Below are 19,841 nucleotides of genomic sequence, written 5' to 3' on the forward strand. Positions count from 1 at the left end.
GTGGCTCCAGGCGTTCTCTCTCTCTGCTTTGAGAAAGGCTGGTCTTTTGTCCTCCACTCTCTGGGTACTCAAGCGGGACCCTTTTCCCCTCCAGTCCCCTGATCAGGGCAGGCCCAGAGCCTCTCCGGTCTCAACTGCTACGCAGCATCACCTGTAACCCCCTTGACTGAGCTGGAGCTGCTATCCAGGAAAGTACAAAAGAGGTATGGGTTAACAAATGAGAAGAGAGAGAGAGATAGAGAGAGAGAGAGAGGGAGAGCAAGAGAAATTTTGTTGTTGTTGTTTTTTTAATATGGAACATCCTGTGTCATACCACACCCTGCCAAACAGACAAACAGGGCTAGTGGCGGACCTTGAGAAGGAGCCAAAATGGGAGGTTTCATCTGTTTTTGTTGGAGGCCACTACTGTTATTTGGCTTGTACTCTTCCCCTCCAGTTCTGTCATGTCTGACTGTTCGCCCTCCACCTCCACCCTGCCTATCCTCTGGTCTGACCAGGGATTGCTTGTGTAAACCTGGGGCCGAGCGTCCTTCCCCCTGCCGGAGAGATTGCCCTGGTCCAGGCTCCCCGTGCTGTTGCTCTTCTTCACCACTGGGGGCAGCAGTGAGCTGGAGCAGAGGAGGGAAGTGAGCGAGAGGCTGCTTAGTGTCTCAGACAACTGTTCGCTGTTGCTGCAGCCGCCAATCACGATGCCCAGGTCCTCGTCGGAGGGGTCCATTGAATCCTCCCGGTGGCAACCGGGGCTGGTGCTGCCCCCGCAGCTGCTCTGGCTCCTCTGATGACCCCTGGTGGCCTGGAGGCTGAACGTGACGGAGGTGGCGGTGGCGTGGGGCGTCAGGGTGTCTCTGCGGTGCGGGCTGCCGGCGTCTCCGCAGTCGCGCGAGGAGGGGGAGTGTGAGGGCAGGGGAAGATCTAGATCCTGAGGCGGCGACACGCTGAAGCTCAGGCCTTCCTCCATGGTGGTCTGGAGACTGCCCTCGGAGCTCCCCGTGGCCAGAGAAGAGTCACTGCGGGAGGGGTACTGCGGAAACATGGGCAAAAAGGACAAGGACAAAAGCAGATGAGCCAATACGGCTGGATCTGTTCACAATGTCTTCTAAAACAAATGACACTGCAGTAATTTAGTTAATATTGAAAAATAATTGTGTTATTATATTGCTATACTCAATATATTGCAGTAATTGGGTACATTATACTCAATGTACACTTAAAGGATAATTCCGGTATTTAGCACTTTGAGTCCCTTTTCTGGTTTCTTTTGGATGAACTAGAGCGGTGGACACCGACATTTTGACGATGGGTCCTGTTTGGACTTTCTGACTTATTTTGAATCGCCTCTGACAGGCTGGCTATGGGCATGTACAAACATGTATTAAAACAACCCGTTCGTTTTCAAAACTGTGCAACTCACCGAGTGGTTGTGATGGTGTTCATTGATTATTAAAAACAAATATATCAGCGCAATGTATGATTTAAATCCGTGTTATTTGCTATTGTGAAACTATTTTTTCAGATACCTCATAACCGTGTATAAACTTCTGCTCAATATTTGAGTCTGAAGCATAGACAGTAAAAGAAGGTCTCGCGGGGGAAAGACTACAACCGTAAACAGACCTCCTTTCCATTTCCGGTAGCGCAGTGATATCAAGGAGCAATGAGTCTTCCAACAGAAATCAATGGGATTTTACAAAATGGCAAATAAAACACAACAGAAACTGTATTTCGCTACGCTACTTGTTTTGGGACATCAACGAACATCAGTAGCCACTCGGTGAGTTGCACAGTTTAAAAAATGAACGTTAAGGGTTGTTTTAAGGACATGTTTGTGCATGCCCATAGCCAGCCAGTCAAAGGCGATTCAAAACGAGTCAGAAAGTCGAGACAGGGCCCATCGTCAAAATTTCGGTGTCCATCACTCTAGTTCATCCAAAACAAACCAGAAAAGGGACTCAAAGTGCTAAATACTGGAATTATCCTTTAAACCTTTATTAAAAATCATTTCTCAAATGAACTTTATGTGCTTCATCAGGGTGCTGCACATTAGCATGTTTGAATGAATAGATTAGTATATAATACATTAAAAGCCTTTGAGCATTGATTATGAACTGAGCTGAACTGTGCTGCAGGTCTTCCTCTACCTGGGTGCAGAGCATCCTGCTGTTGGCTCCTGGAGATCGCAGCGAGGCCCAGGACGCGGGAGAGGTCATCCTCAGCCGCTTGGACCGGTGGCCATACCGGGCCCTGGGCGGTGCCGGGATGGCTGCCGAAGCCGGGTGGAAGAACTCGGCTGGGAGCTGGAAGGGACTGGGCGATGAGCCTCCGCACCCAGCACCTCTCCCCTCACAGACACGCCCGCCCTCTCTGGTGCTGCTACTGCTGCTCTCGGCCCCACCTACAGTGTGTCCACAGAGGAGCCAATGAGCTGGATAGGGATGGCGTGTGTTCATTAGTGTTCATGGTGTGTTCATTCATTGAATGACTTGTAGACAAGGTTGTACCGCTCCCTTTTGTAGCGCTGCGTTTGGGCACTCAGCTTTCTCTGTGAAAGCCACTGCTCGGTGGAATGCCCCACCAGATGGCATTAAGAGCTGTAGGTCTACGAGAAGCTTTCAGGTCAAACCGAAACTTCTGCTGAAAGCTAGTCATGTTGCAATCATTTTATACATCTTGCTTGTTTCTATGTTAGTCATTTGCTTGGTATTCAGTTAGTGATCTTTTAAAAGAAAAAAAATTAAGTTGGTCATACGCATAGTGTGTCATATGTATTTGATTTGCATTGTCATTATGTATTTGAAATGTATTTGATATGTTGTTGTTTGATGTTCTCTGCCTTGTTTGCCTTGTTGACTCGATGTTCTGTTGCTGTGTGGATACTGTATTTTAATTGAGACAGAAGAACATTAGCTTTAGGCAAACTCTGCTACTGGGCTTCAAACATGTTTGTACATGGTCCCTACACATGATAAAAAGGCAATGGCATGCATTTGAAATAGAGTTTACAGTCAAAAATACCCAATGGTGACTGCAAAATCACTGTATAGACACCGTCTTTCTTTTAAACTCTCTCTCTCTCTATATATATATATATATATATATTATATATATATATATACATATATATATATATATATACATATATATCATACATATATTGTATATTTGTTTTGTGTACCTTACTGGTCCTACTGCCTCTATTTTGTTAAAAAGTGCTGAGATGTAAGAACGACTGCTTTTTACTGCACTTGCAAAAAATGCACTTAGTTGAAAAGCACATAATTAGCAGGCTGAGTGGTGCTGAAGGGAAAGGCTGATTATGCTGGTCCCCATCTCTCTGCAGACGAGGCTTTCTCAAAGCCAGCTCACCAGGGCTGTGCTCCGGCAGGGAGAGGCTGGACTGCTGCAGCTGATTCTGGGCCTTGTCCTCCGGCCGCGCCTCCCCCACCTCCATCAGAGAGCAGTGGCCGTGGGAGTGCCGTGGGTCTGAGGCCGTGTCCCAACCCTCCTGATGAGCCTCTGTCTCCTCGGAGCTGTGGATGTCCTCCTCATCCTGAGAGGGAGAGAGAGAGAAGGAAAAACATATTTACATGTAGGTCTCCATCTCCATTTCCAGCTGATGTAAACCTTTACCACTGACTGCTAACACTGTAGAGGCTCCTGCTTCAAACCATGCTGCCCACCCACCCCATACATTTCTATCCACTTTTTATAGGAACTCAGTGCATGTAACTAAAGCAAACATGGACAATATGAGAGAAACTCCCCCAGCAAACATGAGGCATTACTCCTCTTTCCCCTGGATGGCTCACGAGGCTCATGAGATTGAGATCTGGGGATTTATTTATTTGATTCCTGCGGGGTAATTGGCATGAGTTCATGGCCACTCTGACTGATTAGCGCTCATTACAACCGCACACTGAGAGACTTCACAGATTAAGGGCTGTGGTCGGATTTTATGCACTTTTGCTGCAGTAAAGGCAGCTCAATCCCCCCGCCCTCCCCACTGCCATCACACACCTCCATTTCAGAGGAAGCTCACCTTGCTGTCCTGGACCAGCAGCTGAAAGACGCTCTGCTCGTCCAGGCTGAGGTTGTCGGGCAGCGCCGGCGATGAGGACTTGTCCGAGAGCTGCTCGGACCTCAAGGAAGCCTGCTCCAACTCGGCCATTCGGATCTCCTGTAGAGGGGATAGAGATGGGGATGTCACTGTGTTTTCTGGGTGAGAGACATAGCATAAGTCCCTGGAAGAGGCACAAAATCACAAACAGTTCAAAAAAGATTTTATATAAAACACATTGAAACTTTCGTTTTTCATAATAGTGCTGGATTGAACATGTGAGAAGAAAACTAAGTAAACTGGTTGAGCAGAAAAATAAATACAAATATATAATACAGAGAGAGCAAACATGTACATTTAAATATCAACAGTCCAAAATGTCTCAAATTACTCAATTATATTACTTCCACATTAAATAAACAATGTGAGCACTCTTGAGTAAGTACAGTATATATTTTTCAGGACTGGAAAGGTTTGCTCTTGGTGAGCCATCCCAGCATAGCACCCACAGAGGCAGAGAGGAGTGTGTCTGCGCGGTGGAGAATGAGGCCGCTCTCAGGGAGAGATTCACACACAGTCGCACACACTGTCACCACCTGTCACAGAAATCAGAGCGAGCGCATGAGTAAGCTGCAGGACAGTGAGCCAAAGACACACAGAGAGATAAAGAGAGAGTTGGAGAGTGAACGAGGGAGAGAGAGAGAGAGAGAGAGAGAGAGAGAGGGAAAGAGAGAGGGAAAGAGAGAGGGAAAGAGAGGGGAGAGCATGGAAGAAGAGGAGAAGGAGGAGTACATAAATCAGAGATGAGGCGCGGATGAGAGAGGGACGGATTGATGGGTCGACGCTTGCTGCGGACAGACCCAAATGGGGAGTGACAGGTGAGGAGGCTCTCGCCAAAATGACTGCTTCCTTGCCCGAGCATGTTTCAGTCATTCACAGTGATGGACGTTTTGATGACCTGTGGCTTAAGTATGCACACGGGAGATGGACTGGCTGGGCGGATGAGCCAATGCATTAAAAAATGAAGTCATGTACTATAAAAACCAACACAAGCAAATACTCATTTGGCTTACAAGATGAAAATGAGATATTCATGCGTGTACAGCATGCCATTGAGTATTTAATGAGGTATGCAGATATAAAGAGGGTGGCTGATGCAACGTTAATGCGGTTTTAGTACAGTCGATGACGATGGGAGTTAGCGCAGAAGCGTCGTTTTTTTAACACGCTGGATTTCGACAACACAAATCCAACCGCCGAACTCCACTCCTAACTCCTTTCTGCATACTAGTGCGTTTCCTCCAGTTCAGGGCCCCCTGGTTATTTCCCTGCCCAGCTAGGAGGCCGAGTCTTTCTGTCCGCGTGCTCACACACGCGTCCAGACACCCTGTGGAGGGGTGGGCTGAGGAGCGACTGTACCTCTTGCGGGTGAGTCTTGCAGTCTTTGCAGACGGGAGGGGAGGAGTAGTGGTGGAAGACGGACCCCGAGAGGTTGTCAATCATCAGCATCTCGCCCTCGAAGGAGTCTTTGATCAGCAGAGACACACTGTCCAACCACAGATTCTCCTGAGACGCAAATGTGCACGGTCAGCTCTCCTGCTCTTACACTCCACGCATTTCAATTGCTCATTTATTTATTTGCAGCAGGTATTTGTTTATTTTATTCTTGACAGTTCGTAATGAATAGAAAGAGACATCTCAAGGCACCACATGGGGGTGTAAATCGTGATCCTGAGCTGGAGGTAGGTGTGTGTGTGTGTGTGTGTGTGTGCGTGTGTGTGTGTGTATGTGAAGTGACAGAGAGAGTGGAGAGAACACAAGACTCAGTGATGAAGAACGCTCATGCCAACACACAGGCAAAAAGGCATGAGGATACTCACAGAGCGAAGGACATATATACCCAACACACTCACGTGTAAACATGCACACACACACACACACACACACACACACACACACACACACAGACACACACACACAAGATATGTGAACACGCACGCTCCATATCCATATCACAGACCATTTCTCTCCCATTCTCTCTCTTCAAGTCACACCACACACACACACACACACACACACACACACACACACACACACACACACACACACACACACACACACACACACACTCTAACGAGCATCCTGGGTCAGGCATAGACAGCCCTGCCTGGCTGTTATGGCGGTGCAGCTAATGACCGCCTGAGAGAAAGCTTCCAGCCTCACGTTTTGCTCCTCAGCTTCAAAGAGCCTCTGAGCCCCGACCGCGCTCGGCCTGTCGGCTCCACAGATGAACCCACAAACACATCAGCACTTCATTCCTCCCCCAGATCCATCCGGTCTTTTCCAGGACAAATGATGGGGATCCACAGGCTTTTATATCATACAAAAGCAAAATGCTTGACTGGGACACCGGGTTAACAGGGAAGAGTATTGATATGCGCTCACATTTAGACGCTGGTCCATAATCCTGCAAATCACCACCATGTATTAGGGCCTTGTTTGTTTGCCGGTGGGAGTTGTTTCTCCCTAATTTTAGGTTTGCATACATGTACGTCTGAGTCAAGGTCTTGTGTGCATCAAAGGTGAAAGGAAAATGCATTATAGATTGACTGCAACTACAAAAATATTCAATACTCAGTTTGCTGAAGGGGACAATTTAAAGTGGTGATTGAAAAAGCCTCTCAAAGGTCTCTCACCAGCACGATAAAACGTTCCTCAATCAGTGCCCTCTCCAGTGTATAATTTTGTGCTTGGCTTAAATCTCATTAAATCTTATTAAGGTGGCTGGTTTATCGTACCACAAGCACAGATGTAATTGTGAATAACTCAATTGGTAGGGAACCATTGTGATGTGTTTTTCAAATCACAACTGAAGAAAACTGAAGCATGGGTTAACACAGTGGAGGGCTTTTTAAGATAAGCCCTTGATAAAATGTTAAAGCAGATCAGGATTTCTCACAGTTGGGGAGCCTGGGAGGCGCCAAAATGCCTCTCGGGCATACTGACTTATCTAAACAACATAAGAATAAGAAATAAAGTCAAAAGTATAAATACAAGTGACACAGTGACTCTTTTAGTGTGGATTTAATTGAAATATAGAGACTTGCGACACCCTGGAGCCTTTGACAGCACCTGGGTGTCCACCAACGGATGTGCAATCTGGGATTGCTTCAGGCTGCGCTGAGATACCACTCTTTACTTGCGATTCAACAGCCGACGGTTACTGAGGACAGCACACTCCTACTGAATTATATTTTAATGCCTATAAGATATTCTATGCCTCAAGTCTTCTACCCCAACCTTATTTAACACTATAAATTAGGTAAGGTAACTGCAGATTGAGCTGTATATAAAAATACAAAACGTGGATGCACATGCATAGCTACTGTAGCTGGAATATGGTTAACACCAAAGACATACACATACTGATAAGCTTGGACAAAACACTACAATTAAAATAAGCCTGTCTGTAGAATGGATGGCTGACAACTGCTTGAACAGTCAAATGTTGCACTTCCCTCTCTAGGAAACGACGTTGTAGGATAAAACCTGGCAGCCAGTGTCTGTGCAACATGAGTTCGAGTGATGTGAACATTCTCTAGGAGCGTCCGGTGCCGATGAACTGCCTCTCAATAAGCGCAGCATGTGGATAATGCCCCTTTTCATCAGCACATAAGCATATGGGTGGTGTAGCTCTCGCCCACTGCTCGGCATATGGGTGATGTAGTGGCTGTCCCCACTGTGCACAGGTGGGGTTCCTGCTCTAGCCATTCATGGGGAGTGTTTCCACCTGCTGCCTGTCCGAGGCCTACTCACTAGGAGAAGGATAGAGAGAGAGAAAGAGAGAGAGAGAGACAGAAAGAGAGAGACAGAGAGAGAGAATTCCCTATCTGCGAGCCCTGAGGCAAATTGGAGCGTAACACATGGCACAGCAGATGCCTTCGCAGTGAACCCATAATCTCCCTCACTAAGGCCTCTCTCTCTCTTTCTCTCTCTCTCTCTTTCTCTTTCCTTCACTCTCATCTCTCTCTCTGCTTTTCCAAAGTAATTCATGTCTTGAAAATGTCAAAATTGATATTTGTAATTTGATGATTCAGCACTCTATCATTCTTCATGATTGTTTGTGTCGGTCAGAAAACGGCCTGAAGTTGAAAGCAGGTGATGGCATTATAGGTCCTGAGCAGGCCAAAATGCATTTAGTGATGAGCATTCATCTGAGCAATACATTCACCTGAGCATACATTCACTTGAGCATACATTCATCTGAGCAATACATTCACCTGAACAAATATTCACGTGAGCATACATTCACCTGAGCATTTCAGAAGTGGATAAAGTAGGTACATGTAGGTTTTGTGTGTGTGTTAAGATGGAGCAGTGCTCCTGATCTGTATAAGAGACCGGCTCCACAGGGATGCTGTAGCTACAGTCCCATCGCTTCTGAATCAGCCTGAGCCCCTGATTCTCTCGCTGTTTTGACCACAACCCAGTGCCTTCCTGTCAACCCTCCTCCTCCCTCCTCCACCCTTACTTTCAGCAATGCTTGTCTGTCAAATGGCTGACTGCTATTCAGTCCATTCCCATCTGTCTTCCCTCTGTCTCTGTTCAACACACACACACACACACACACGCATGCACAGAAGGACGTGCGTGCACACCCACACACACACACACACACACACACGGAAACTCAAGAAGAAGAACCAAAGAAAGAAAGAGAGAGAGAGAGAGAGAGAGAGAATCAACAGGTTGAGAAGGATGAATGCATGTGTTGAATAAGGATAACTAACCTAGCCTAGACGCAAAGTAACATCGGCAAGGTTTTATTCACCAGTTTCAAATGAGAGATACAACAACTGCTGTTGCTCTAAGCTCAACAATCATCAGCACATTCTCTCAACCTCACTTAACCTTGTGTGACAATTTAAGTCTGTATTCATTAGCATGTTTTAAACCCCATGCATATTCACTCCTCCATGAGTGTCTTCTCTATATTCAATTGGAAGGGAACCATCTGAACCACAAAGCTTGGCTGCACCAGAATCCCATCATCATCCCCGAGCTTCCTCTTCACAATGCCTTCCTACCCCCTCATCGCTTTTCATTTTGTTCCGTTGCCTGCCTCCCATCGCTCCCTCTGCTGCTAAAGCCCCCCCCCCCCGTTTTCATTTTGCCTGTAAATGATTCCCCCCCCCCCCCCCCGTCCTCTGCGACAGCATGCGGGAGGGAAGGGAGAGCGGCTTGCTCAGTGTCTCAGTGGTCATGGTCCCAGCACTGCGGTGATTGAAAACTCAGATCACCAACCCTCCCCAAAAAATCCTCTCCTTCCTTCTCCTTGTTCTCCTGTGTCATGGTCTCTCAATTTTTTTTAATTTTCAATTTCAATTTTTTTTTTCAATTTCAATGAGCTTTATTGGCATGACTGTAAGTGTTACAATGTTGCCAAAGCAGTAGCTACATCAAAAAATTAGCAATTAATAATAATAATAATAATAATAATAACAATTGACATGGACTATGGAGAATAATAAAAATAATAGAACATAGAACACTCACACACACACACACCCACGCCGCACACTCCACCCCCTCCCCCAAACACACACACACTAGCACACAATGGAGAAAAAAAAATAAGATAAAAATATATATATTTGCTTGCCTAGTGGCTGTCTCGTTCTCTATGGCATTCTGTGACATATCGTGCCGCTAGTGGTAATAATCTCTCTCTCTCTCTGTCTCTCTTCTTTCTTTCTCTTCCCTTCTTTCCTCTATCTCCAAAACCTCCCTCTCTCTCTAATTTCCATAGTCTCTTTCCTACACTTTGTCTTTTTCTCTCTCTGCCAGTGAGTTACATAAGCACAACAGGCTAAAAACAGACAGGTAAAGACAATTATAGCTCAGCAAAGGTGGCAGGCCAGATGACAGTGAGTCATCAGTCTGTGCGTGTGCGTGTGTGTTTGTGTGTGTTATCTTCTCTCTAACAGTCTGTCTAAGCTAGCGTATGTTTGTCTCCTGCTATTTTTAGCATCTCTCTCATCTAGGTGGGCTTGTGTTTGTATGTGTGCGTAGGTGAAAGGAGGGAGAGATGGAAAGAGAAGAGAGAGAGAGAGAGAGAGAGAGAGAGAGAGAGAGAGAGAGAGAGAGAGGGAAGAAAGGGTGAGTGTGTCACCATGTGTGTGAGCATACAGAGATGAGTCGACTCATGTCCTGCGGTAATGCAGAGAGATTTGCATGATGGATCTAATTTTGCGGGTCAATATCTGGTGCAGAACTTCATTAGAGAGGAGATTAATTGTAGTTCATTGTGTTCATGGGTCATGGTGACACACCCTCCCAAACACACACACACATGCACACACTCACACACACACACACACACACACACACACACACACACACACACACACACACACGCACATAGACACACACATCTACACACACAAAAACACACATAATCAAATGTTGCCATGGAGATAGAATATCACTGCAGCAACACAAGTCGCAGTGATGAAAACACCCCAATATCCTACCCAATCTCTGTCTCTCTTTATTCTCACCCATTCTCTCTCTCTCTCTCTCTCTCTCTCTCTCTCTTTCTATCTCTAATCTATTCTTTTAATTGTAATTCATCAGTTTTACTCTTCACTCATGATAACCATTCTCTACTCTCAAGTCATCAGCCCAGGAACAAAAACATCTCTATCTCAATCTTGCCCCTTAAGCAACCCTCAACTCCCCTACCCCAACCCCCCCCCGCCCTTCCCCCAGTCGGCCTCCAGCAGTATACCTGGGCAGGTGAGTAGATCCGGTGCGGGTCACCGCGGGGCTCGCGGGGGCTGGCGTGTGGGGTTGCTGAATGGGTGTGGGGACCGGTGCTGGGCCCCGGTAGTCCGCACTGGTCAGTCCGGCCCTTGTTGCCCCCGGCCACTCCGGGTGCGCCACCCATGCAGCAGAGGGTGGCCTGTGCCATCTCCAGCTCGATCTCGGCGTCCATCTCGGCCTCCTCAGCCGCCTCCTTGTTGGAGTCGTCCAGGTGCTTCATGAGCACGGCCACCACCACGTTGATGAGCACGAACTGCGCCGTCAGCACGAAGCTCACAAAGTACATGGGCGAGATGAACTGCAGGCTGGGGTTGCACGTGTACTCCGTGCCTGGCGGGCACTCGCGCAGAGTGTCCTGAGGGGGCCACCATAGTCATCAAATATACGGGGGGAAAACGATAGAAAGAAAACAGAGTGTGGTTACTGATGTTAGTTGACAGCCGTAGTTGTCCATCTTATGGTGTTGTTGTTTCCTCCTGTTACATGCATTGAGCTTGCACTCAATTAGGATGCACTACCATTAGTCACTGTGAACAATGGGCGCTCGCTGAGAGTGTGCTGATGGCTTTTCTGACGCGGCAGCTATTTTATGCTGCTCGTTTTTCATCGCACTGCTACGTCTGTACCTCAACTCAAGGTAATTATGATTTGTTTGCCATGCTTGCCGACTTGCTAGCAAGCGGGGGGGGTGGGGGGGATTGGATTTGCCGGAAATACGTGTGAGCTTGGCCTTGTAATTTTCCAGCCCTGATTAAGGTCTTTCGGTGGCCAGACACGGGCTGTGTTCGCTTCAGAGAGCGCGGTCATCTATGAAGCAGGTCGTACATGTTAAGTGCCAGGCCCTGCCATCCCTCCATCACGTGGCATTCTCTGAGTGCGAGGCATTTGCAAGCTATACTTTTGCACATAAAGGGCCCATTTAAATGAAAGGGTATGGATATGCTGAGCTGGCAAGTCCTCTGTCATCATGCCATAAAAGTGCTATAGGACTGATAAAAGGAAAAAACTCTGGCACAGGCTCAAGGGCTCTCATTGGATGTCATTGTTTTTTTTGTCATCTATACTATAGTTCCACAAAAAAGAGAAGGTGACAGTGTGAGATGGGGATGATATAAGTATATATACTTTTTTGATCCCGTGAGGGAAATTTGGTCTCTGCATTTAACCCAATCGGTGAATTACAGTAGTGAAACACAAACAGCACACAGTGAACACACAGTGAGGTGAAGCACACACTAATCCCGGCGCAGTGAGCTGCCTGCTACAATGTGATGAGGCGTGATGAGAGGGAACGAGCCAGAGAGAGAGGGTGACATTCAATAAAAACAAAGAGAGGGAGTTGGAGTAAGAGAGAGACTCATAAAAAAATCATAAAATAACTAAAATGCATGGGCCAGTACTTACATCTATCTACAAACACCATGTCAATTTACAATGAATTATTCATGTACACACTATGCACAAATCCACACAATATACTGCACATAGAAGGAGGGGATAGCAAACTGAGGGCTACTGACTTAAACAAAATCTTGTTTTGGGGTTACAGCTGGACATCAAAGAAAAAAATCACTACCTTCATGATGCCGTTCCAGTTGTCCCCAGTGGAAACCTGGAAGAGGGTGAGGAAAGCCATTCCAAAGTTCTCAAAGGTGGCATGTCGGCTCATCCCCTCACAGCGATACTCCTCATTACAGACTGAGTGAGAGAGAGAGAGACAGAGAGAGAGAGAGACAGAGAGAGAGAGAGAGAGAGAGAGAGAGAGAGACAGAGAGTGAGACGGAAACACATACAAACAGTCAGTCCAGACTCCAGACAAAACATACACCTGCACAAAGAACAACATGGTGGTTTGTTTGTTGCTATTTTGACTGCAGGCATGATTGATGTTTCTGTAAGCTCTGTAAACAAATGAACATGAACACGCAGAGAAGATGGTGTTGTGACTCACCCAGTTCTCCAAAGAGCTCCACTCCCAGAGCGGCATAGATGAAGAAGAGGAGCATGAAGAGGAGGCCCAGGTTCCCCACCTAAGGGTAGAGAGGAGGCAGAGGGGATCATTCGATTAGCCGCCTCTGATACCATTTACAGTCTCTATGTCTCAGAACGGCTGGACACAATTTCAATATCAATTTAAACAGTTTACACACGTGGTAATAATGTGATAGCCCACTATGAATTACAACTCCGATATCCCCGCAACATTTACTAGCGCTTGGACGGCTAGCGAAGCGTGATCGAGCAGCGATTTAATAGCGCACCTCCGTCACCTGCTCCAGCGTTGGTGTCAGAGGCATTAAAATGAATCTGAATTAACCTATTTCATGGGTGAGGTGACCTGCTTCTCAGAGCAGTTGAGTCAAGCCCCGGCATGCATATTAACGAGCACAGCCACAGCCCAAAGACAACACTTGCACTGCCTGGAGCCTCGCCAAAATGTCTGTGCTCACTCAATGGGCCTAAAGATAAAAGCAAAGCTCAGCTGGAGACAGGAGGATAGATGGAAAAAGATTAGCTTTTATTGATACAGAACTCCTTCGCTAATATACTACTTGGGAAAATATCAAATTGAACACACTAAAGGGAACAGCAATACGAAAACAGCGAAAACAGGCCAGCAACCTACATGGATGCACACAGCAATATTGTGTACTCCCCCAAAATGGTCCAATATAAGACAAGTTAAATTTTGTCAGCTACTGAAACAGGTCGCCTTTTGGTACAGCATCAGAGAGCTTTATGGCCCATCTCGGCAAGTGAAATAAAACAAGGCCTTGTCTTTAGTGTGGTGGTAATGGGAACCAGTGAGGGCATTTATGCCCTGCTGAATGGCACCATGGGCCGTCGTGGCTGGAGGTGAAGCCGGATTGCGCACCTCTCCCCACGTGTCGCACAGAGGCTCATTTCCCTCTAATTGGCTGACATCTTGTGAAGTAGTAAAAAGCAAAAATGGAGATTTGAAGGGGGAGTATGAAGGGGAGACTGAAAGAGCTGTGCAGATGATAGCTCCTGCAATATAGTCTTGCTTGACATAACAGTAAAATGAACTGGCGATAAATCTCAGTGATACAGAGTGGCTGTTACACTTCTTTTACATACAGTAGTTTTTATGAGGAGGACTGATGGTTTCCGGATGGATATTCACAACCAGTCAAAGCATAGAAAGGCAGAATGAGTCAACATGAAATGAACAAAGGCATATCTGTCTTCCCTCTCATTAAGAGAGAATTTAATAATGAGTCTGTGCAGTCTATCTTTCCAATGATCAGCTTATTTGGAGCTCACTGCTAGTAACGCCCCATCATATCAATAGTGGTCATATTGCTATTAATAATGGTTATATCTCCATCAGTGACACTTCGACTGACAAAGTATCTCTGACAAAGCAGCTGACTCTAGATCAGTTACTGTACATCCCAGTATCCGTGTGGTCTTAAAGTAGCAGTTAGAACAGCAGTACTGATGGCGTGTTCTAGAGTCAGAATGGCACAGCTGACGCTGTACTGCTCAGCCACTCAGGAGTCTGACTGAGGCGTGCCAGTGAGCGGGCGTCAGAATCAGCTCTAGCGCTGACGTGGGTCGTAACGTTATTGGGGGTTAGCGTGCGCGCCCGTGCCTCGGTGGCAGCCTCCTTAATCAGGCGCCGTGTTAATTACACCCCCAATTCCGCCGAGATCAGGCGCGCAGCCCGCCACTAATGATCGAGGGATCAATATTTACGCAGGGGGGAGGAGAACTATGCATCACCGCCGCCTTGCTCTCTCAGAATCCCCCACTTGCTCTCTCTCTCTCTCTCTCTCACTGAAGTCTGTACTGTCTGTGGCTCTGTCTGTCTGTTCATGCCTGACAAATTATACATCACTGGATTGAGTTTCATGTCGGAGTTGACCCTCTACCACTACACTTGTTTATCTGTCTCTGTCTCTCATATCTACAGAATGTACTGTATCTCTTTACTGTATGTCTGTTGCACTTTCAATTCTAACCTGTCTCCATCTAACATGTCCTGCGCAATTTTAAACACCTTTTTGTTGTGAGATAGAAAACTATGATAGCCCCTCAGACCTTCAGATCTACCTTTACCCTCACAGCAAGGGATAAAGGTAGATAAAAAGAATGATACAAAGATTGAGAAAGATAGAAAAGGGTCCCTTGGGAATGCTCTCTGTGATACAGAATGTTATTGCAAGTGTGCCAATATAAGTCCAATGTGTTTCATATTGAGATATAACCTGCATCAGAAAGGCTCCAAAAACCCACCCATTTGGCATACACATTCTAAAACTCAAACTCACTGCAGTTCCAGTTCCAGAAATTACAGTTAGTGGTGAACTACACAGGTAAGAAACTGGCTATAACAATGTCTGAGCCACAATATTGGTGAATGTACAGCACCTGTGGTAGTGCTTGCACCACGGTGTCCAAAAGAGCTCTCATCCCAGTAGCCATCTTCAACAGCTTTAGCACTGCAGGAGAGAAAGAGAAAGAGAGAGAGATAGAGAGAGAGAGAAAAAGGGAGAGAGAGAGAGAGAGAGATAGGTTTTATGAATGGAGAACATTGAGACAAAAGGGCATGGGATTATGGATGGGAGAGTTGTAGGGATCCCCTCTGGTTCAATTTCAGCCCAAAGAGGTAATGAAGCTCTTGACAAAGGTCACAGCTAAAATTAAACATTTCACACACCTACACAAAGAGACACATAAGGACACATGCACACAAAACACTTCAGGCGCTGGGACACACACACTCACACTCTCACACACACACACAGCTGTGCAAGAAACAGGACGGCAACACGACTGTGGTGCAGTGACACCTTCAGTTGAGAGGGTAGAGCAAGATGAATTAGCCAGGCTGACAAATCAATCTGGGGACTGTTTGTTCATTACATAATTTACCCTTTACGAAATATCATCTGGGCCTAATAGAGCTGTAGTGTGTGCAGCTCATATTGCCACAGCGTCATAATGACCAAGCACTAGGGACACAAGGACAACAGTCATACATTAAAGGCAGCCAGGGGAAAAGATGTACAGAAAGACTGTGAGAGTGATAGAGATATATATATATATGTGTGTATGTGTGTGTGTGTGTGTGTGTGTGTGTGTGTGTGACAGACATAAGATGCAGCTGAGGTGGGCAAAACTGTGACAGGAGGGTTTGTGCTGATACTCTTGGTCATGCCAGGGTCTGGGAGGCATAGACCCAAGGTGGGCACCATCACAGGCATCTAAGGGGCAGTGATGGCGAAAAAGGCCTTACCGCGTGCTATGCGTAGCACCCTCATGATGCGGATGATGGTGGGGTTGATGGGCAGTGCGGCGCTGATCTCGATCTCCTCCAGAATGATGCCCATCACCGACAGCAGCACGATGGCCAGGTCCAACTGGTTCCACCTGCAGAAGGGACGGACAGGTTGATTGGGGGAGAGAGAGAGAGAGAGAGAGACAGAGAGAGAGACAGAGAGAGAGAGAGAGAGAGTGGGAGTGGGAGCGTTGAGCTGTCCGATTAGCATGAGATCCAGGAGGGGCTGAACGCACAAACACTATAGCGCTCGATGCCCTGAATGCAATGCAAGCGTTTCGCACGCTGTAAGCCTGGTGTATGCGTTTGACAAGTGGTTGGCCCAAACACTAATCCCTGAATCCTCTATCCTCTTAGGCTCTCCATGGGCTCCTCACGCTTTTCACCGTGGTTAGTCTCTCATTGATGCCATATTGAAATCCTGTCCTCATTTTTTATGCCAGCGTGTTGTTCCCCCACGGAGACGGCAACACTAAATTTGGAGGCGCCATTCCTCACAGGGACACTGACTAACACGATGCAGGAGGTGTGAGGAGAAAGTATTAGGCTGTATTTATCTAGTTCTAAGCGGTGCCCAGGGGCCAAACTGCTCTTTCTATTCATATCATTGATATGTCACCATCTGAATGAGCCTGTTGCCGTCCCAACCGATGCTCTTAGTTACAGTTTGGCCCATATGCAGGTGCGTAGCAAGCGTGGGGGATGTGGGTGTTATAACATACACACTTTTGCTGGAACACGATTCACACTTTTTGTCAGATTAAAATGAAAGTAAAATATGGAAATAAACGCTCCCGTAAAGAGTTGGAACCGTATCTACCATAACTCACACACAAAGAGACACACATAGGTCTGTTGATTTGATTGAATGGTCATCCAGCCAATCACATCAAGTTAGCCAGTGAAGAACCAGAGCCGCTCTGATCAAATTCAAAGTGTGCATCTTTCAAGGTGCTGCTGCTTGGGTCAGCATTATAACGTCTGCAGTGAGCAGATTTCAGGTAGAATTGAAATGATAATTGTTACTGCATTATGCTAATTTAGTAAACCAAAATTCACTGTCTGACTGACAGTTTTTGTCACAATGTTAAATGCAGAGAGTCAAAGTGAAAGCGGGGGTGCGCGCACCAAGGCACTTGTTGTTTGTGCAGAAAGACCTTTGGCTACTGTTCTCAGAGCATTATGCTTTCTCTGTCTATGATCTGCAGCTTTTCTCAAACTATGGGCCTCCTCAACAATTAACCTACTGGTCCACGAAGCCTGCGAAATTAAGTTATGCCCGGTGCTTCACACGTCTGCTCTGATTTCACTGTCAATGTGTGTTGTAGTGCTACATCTACTGGAGATCTTAATGTCTTAAATACGATCGCGTTTCATTTAGAACATCTTATTTTGATACAAACGGAGGCGTCAAGACACATTTGAGTTCTACATCTGAGAACTAAGATTTCCAGCATGTAGGCTATAACTCAAATAGAACGCTTATGAGCGCTCATGCAATGTGTGTGTCCCTGCAGCAAGTGAAACTGGAGGTAACGTGGGCTAGAAGCAACAATAGTTTAAACAACAACGTGGCTTCCTGTAACTATTAATAGAAAAAGCATAGAAACTGCTAATCATAATCTTTAAATTGACATTAATTAAGCTGGCTATATGCAACACAATTTATTTATATTCCCTTTGCATATGTTTGGGTAGACTTCAAACGTTTTTGAATTTGAGCTTACAGTTCTGTCACTATTCTGTCCTTTACATGTATTTAGGTATTAGTGATACCTCGAAATTAGGCTGCTGTCTGTTAGGGCAATTTATTGTAGCCTGCTAACACATATGCACAAAACATAATTTCTGAAATTATTTCTTGATTTATAACATGAGATATGTCTCCATGTAGGGTAGTGTAAAATAGTGAAGTGATAGGTAGATCATGTAGGCCTACATGTCACATGAGTCACACATATGAGGGGCGCTGCTTCTTCTGTCCCTCCCAAACTGCATTAAAATGGTGTGTTTAGCAATCAGAATTTCAATTTTTTTCGGGGTAGAAACTGCCGGACACCAATATACTGTAGTCCGCACCCTTCTCAGAAAATACTTACAACGTCCCTGTAGGGAGTTATTTATAATTTGGCAAGATTGTTTAATTTTCCTACCCAACAACCCCCACACTTTTAAAAAAGCTTGATACGCCCCTGCCCATATGTCAAACAACGGTGCAGTATTTTTAAATGTTAGTTTTGTTGTTCTAATGGAAGAAACTAAAGAAAGCATGTCCTGTAAACACTGCGATTGCGACTGCGACTCTTGTGTTACAGTAATGCAATATAAGACTCCAATATAGCACTAGTAGGCAAACTGCATAACTCTATTCCGTTTTGATTTCAATTAATGCAATGCCAATTTTCAGTTCAATTCTATGTAAACCAGTCCTGATGAACTGAAGCGGATTTAATTAATTTGATCCCATCAATCATTTACTGCCGTCTTGTCTAATGAAATTAAAATGCTTCTTAGACGTGCACACAGATCCTACATTCATTTGATTCACACACTTTAATTTGACACTCTTTATTACTATAGCAACAGATGACACAGCATAAAGCCAGAGTAGCTACCCTCCAAAGTATTCAAGTGAGCTTGTGTGATTTCGCTGGATGAATGCCATAGAGTGTAGAAGAGAAGACAGAGTTGTGTTTCCTGAAAGAGCTGTGATAACAGCTCGTTTAAACTTCCCTCTCGCCTCAGTTGGAAGGGAGACATCTCCCAGCACTGGTAAGCAATTTATTTCTACATTTCAATCGGAAATTGAAGATAATAGAAAATAAAAGAGAAATAAATAGACAAGCTGACAGCGAGTTAGAGCGCGCTGCAGTCGGAGAGTGGGGAAGGCAGACAGTGCAACTGGCAATATCTCCCTCTAATTTATCAGTGATACATCGATTTAGAGGTACAACAGAGAAAGAGAGGGAGAGACAGAGAGAGAGAGAAAGAGAGGGAGAGACAGAGAGAGAGAGAAAGAGAGAGAGAGAGAGATAGAGAGAGGGAGGAGAGCACGGCTCTGTTTTTTTTAGAGTTCTGGGGGCTGGTGCTTCAGTGGCAGTACCTGTCTTTGAAGAAGCGGTGGACTCCGAAGGCGATGAGCTTCAGAACAGCCTCCAGCACAAAGGTTGTGGTGAAAAAATAATTGCAGTACTTCAGTGTTATCTCCAGGGACTTCAGGTGTGGAAGAGGATGGAGACAGAGAAAGAGGGGGAGAGAGAGAGACAAAGAGAGACAGAGAGAGGGAGAGAAAGAAAGAAGTAGATAGAAAGAAGAATTACAAATGCTCCAGGACCACATGACAAAAAATAAGATGTTCCTATCTATTGGATTTGTGCTAATACACACAAAGCTCAGAGCTATAGGATCTGCATGGCAGGCAGAGGAATAGACCACAGAGAGAGGGGCTGAGCAGCAGAAACACTTGGAGGACAGAACATGCAGTTTGACAACAGAACCGCAAGCATCCAAAAGACAAACACTACCAAGCGCTAAATGCAAAACAACAACAACAACAACAAAAACAACAACAAAAACAACCAATTCACCACACAAAATCACAGTCAACCTTTCTCCCCACACAAATGCTTACATGCTAACTGACATGTTTATTTCAGC

General features: G+C 45.8%; 1 protein-coding gene across 1 annotated transcript in view; it reads right to left on the bottom strand.

Moving 5' to 3' along the window:
• Positions 1 to 379: 379 nt before the first annotated feature.
• The window catches only part of LOC143102874 (voltage-dependent T-type calcium channel subunit alpha-1I-like), a 128,264-nt gene continuing 108,802 nt past the window's right edge, over positions 380 to 19,841 (bottom strand). The window contains exons 26-36 of the mRNA XM_076266686.1: positions 19,288 to 19,397; positions 16,143 to 16,276; positions 15,275 to 15,345; positions 12,831 to 12,909; positions 12,456 to 12,577; positions 10,845 to 11,234; positions 5,474 to 5,620; positions 4,037 to 4,174; positions 3,364 to 3,547; positions 2,139 to 2,392; positions 380 to 1,021 (exon numbers count right to left, since the gene is read on the bottom strand). Coding sequence (XP_076122801.1) covers positions 380 to 1,021; positions 2,139 to 2,392; positions 3,364 to 3,547; positions 4,037 to 4,174; positions 5,474 to 5,620; positions 10,845 to 11,234; positions 12,456 to 12,577; positions 12,831 to 12,909; positions 15,275 to 15,345; positions 16,143 to 16,276; positions 19,288 to 19,397 — 2,271 coding nt within the window. The remainder of the gene's footprint in view (positions 1,022 to 2,138; positions 2,393 to 3,363; positions 3,548 to 4,036; positions 4,175 to 5,473; positions 5,621 to 10,844; positions 11,235 to 12,455; positions 12,578 to 12,830; positions 12,910 to 15,274; positions 15,346 to 16,142; positions 16,277 to 19,287; positions 19,398 to 19,841) is intronic.

This window comes from Alosa pseudoharengus, unplaced genomic scaffold (genome assembly GCF_046254945.1).
Source record: "Alosa pseudoharengus isolate Yale_2024_CS ecotype anadromous, Long Island Sound unplaced genomic scaffold, YU_APseudo_1.1 YU_APseudo_1.1_scf_4, whole genome shotgun sequence".
NCBI classification, from domain to species: domain Eukaryota; kingdom Metazoa; phylum Chordata; class Actinopteri; order Clupeiformes; family Clupeidae; genus Alosa; species Alosa pseudoharengus.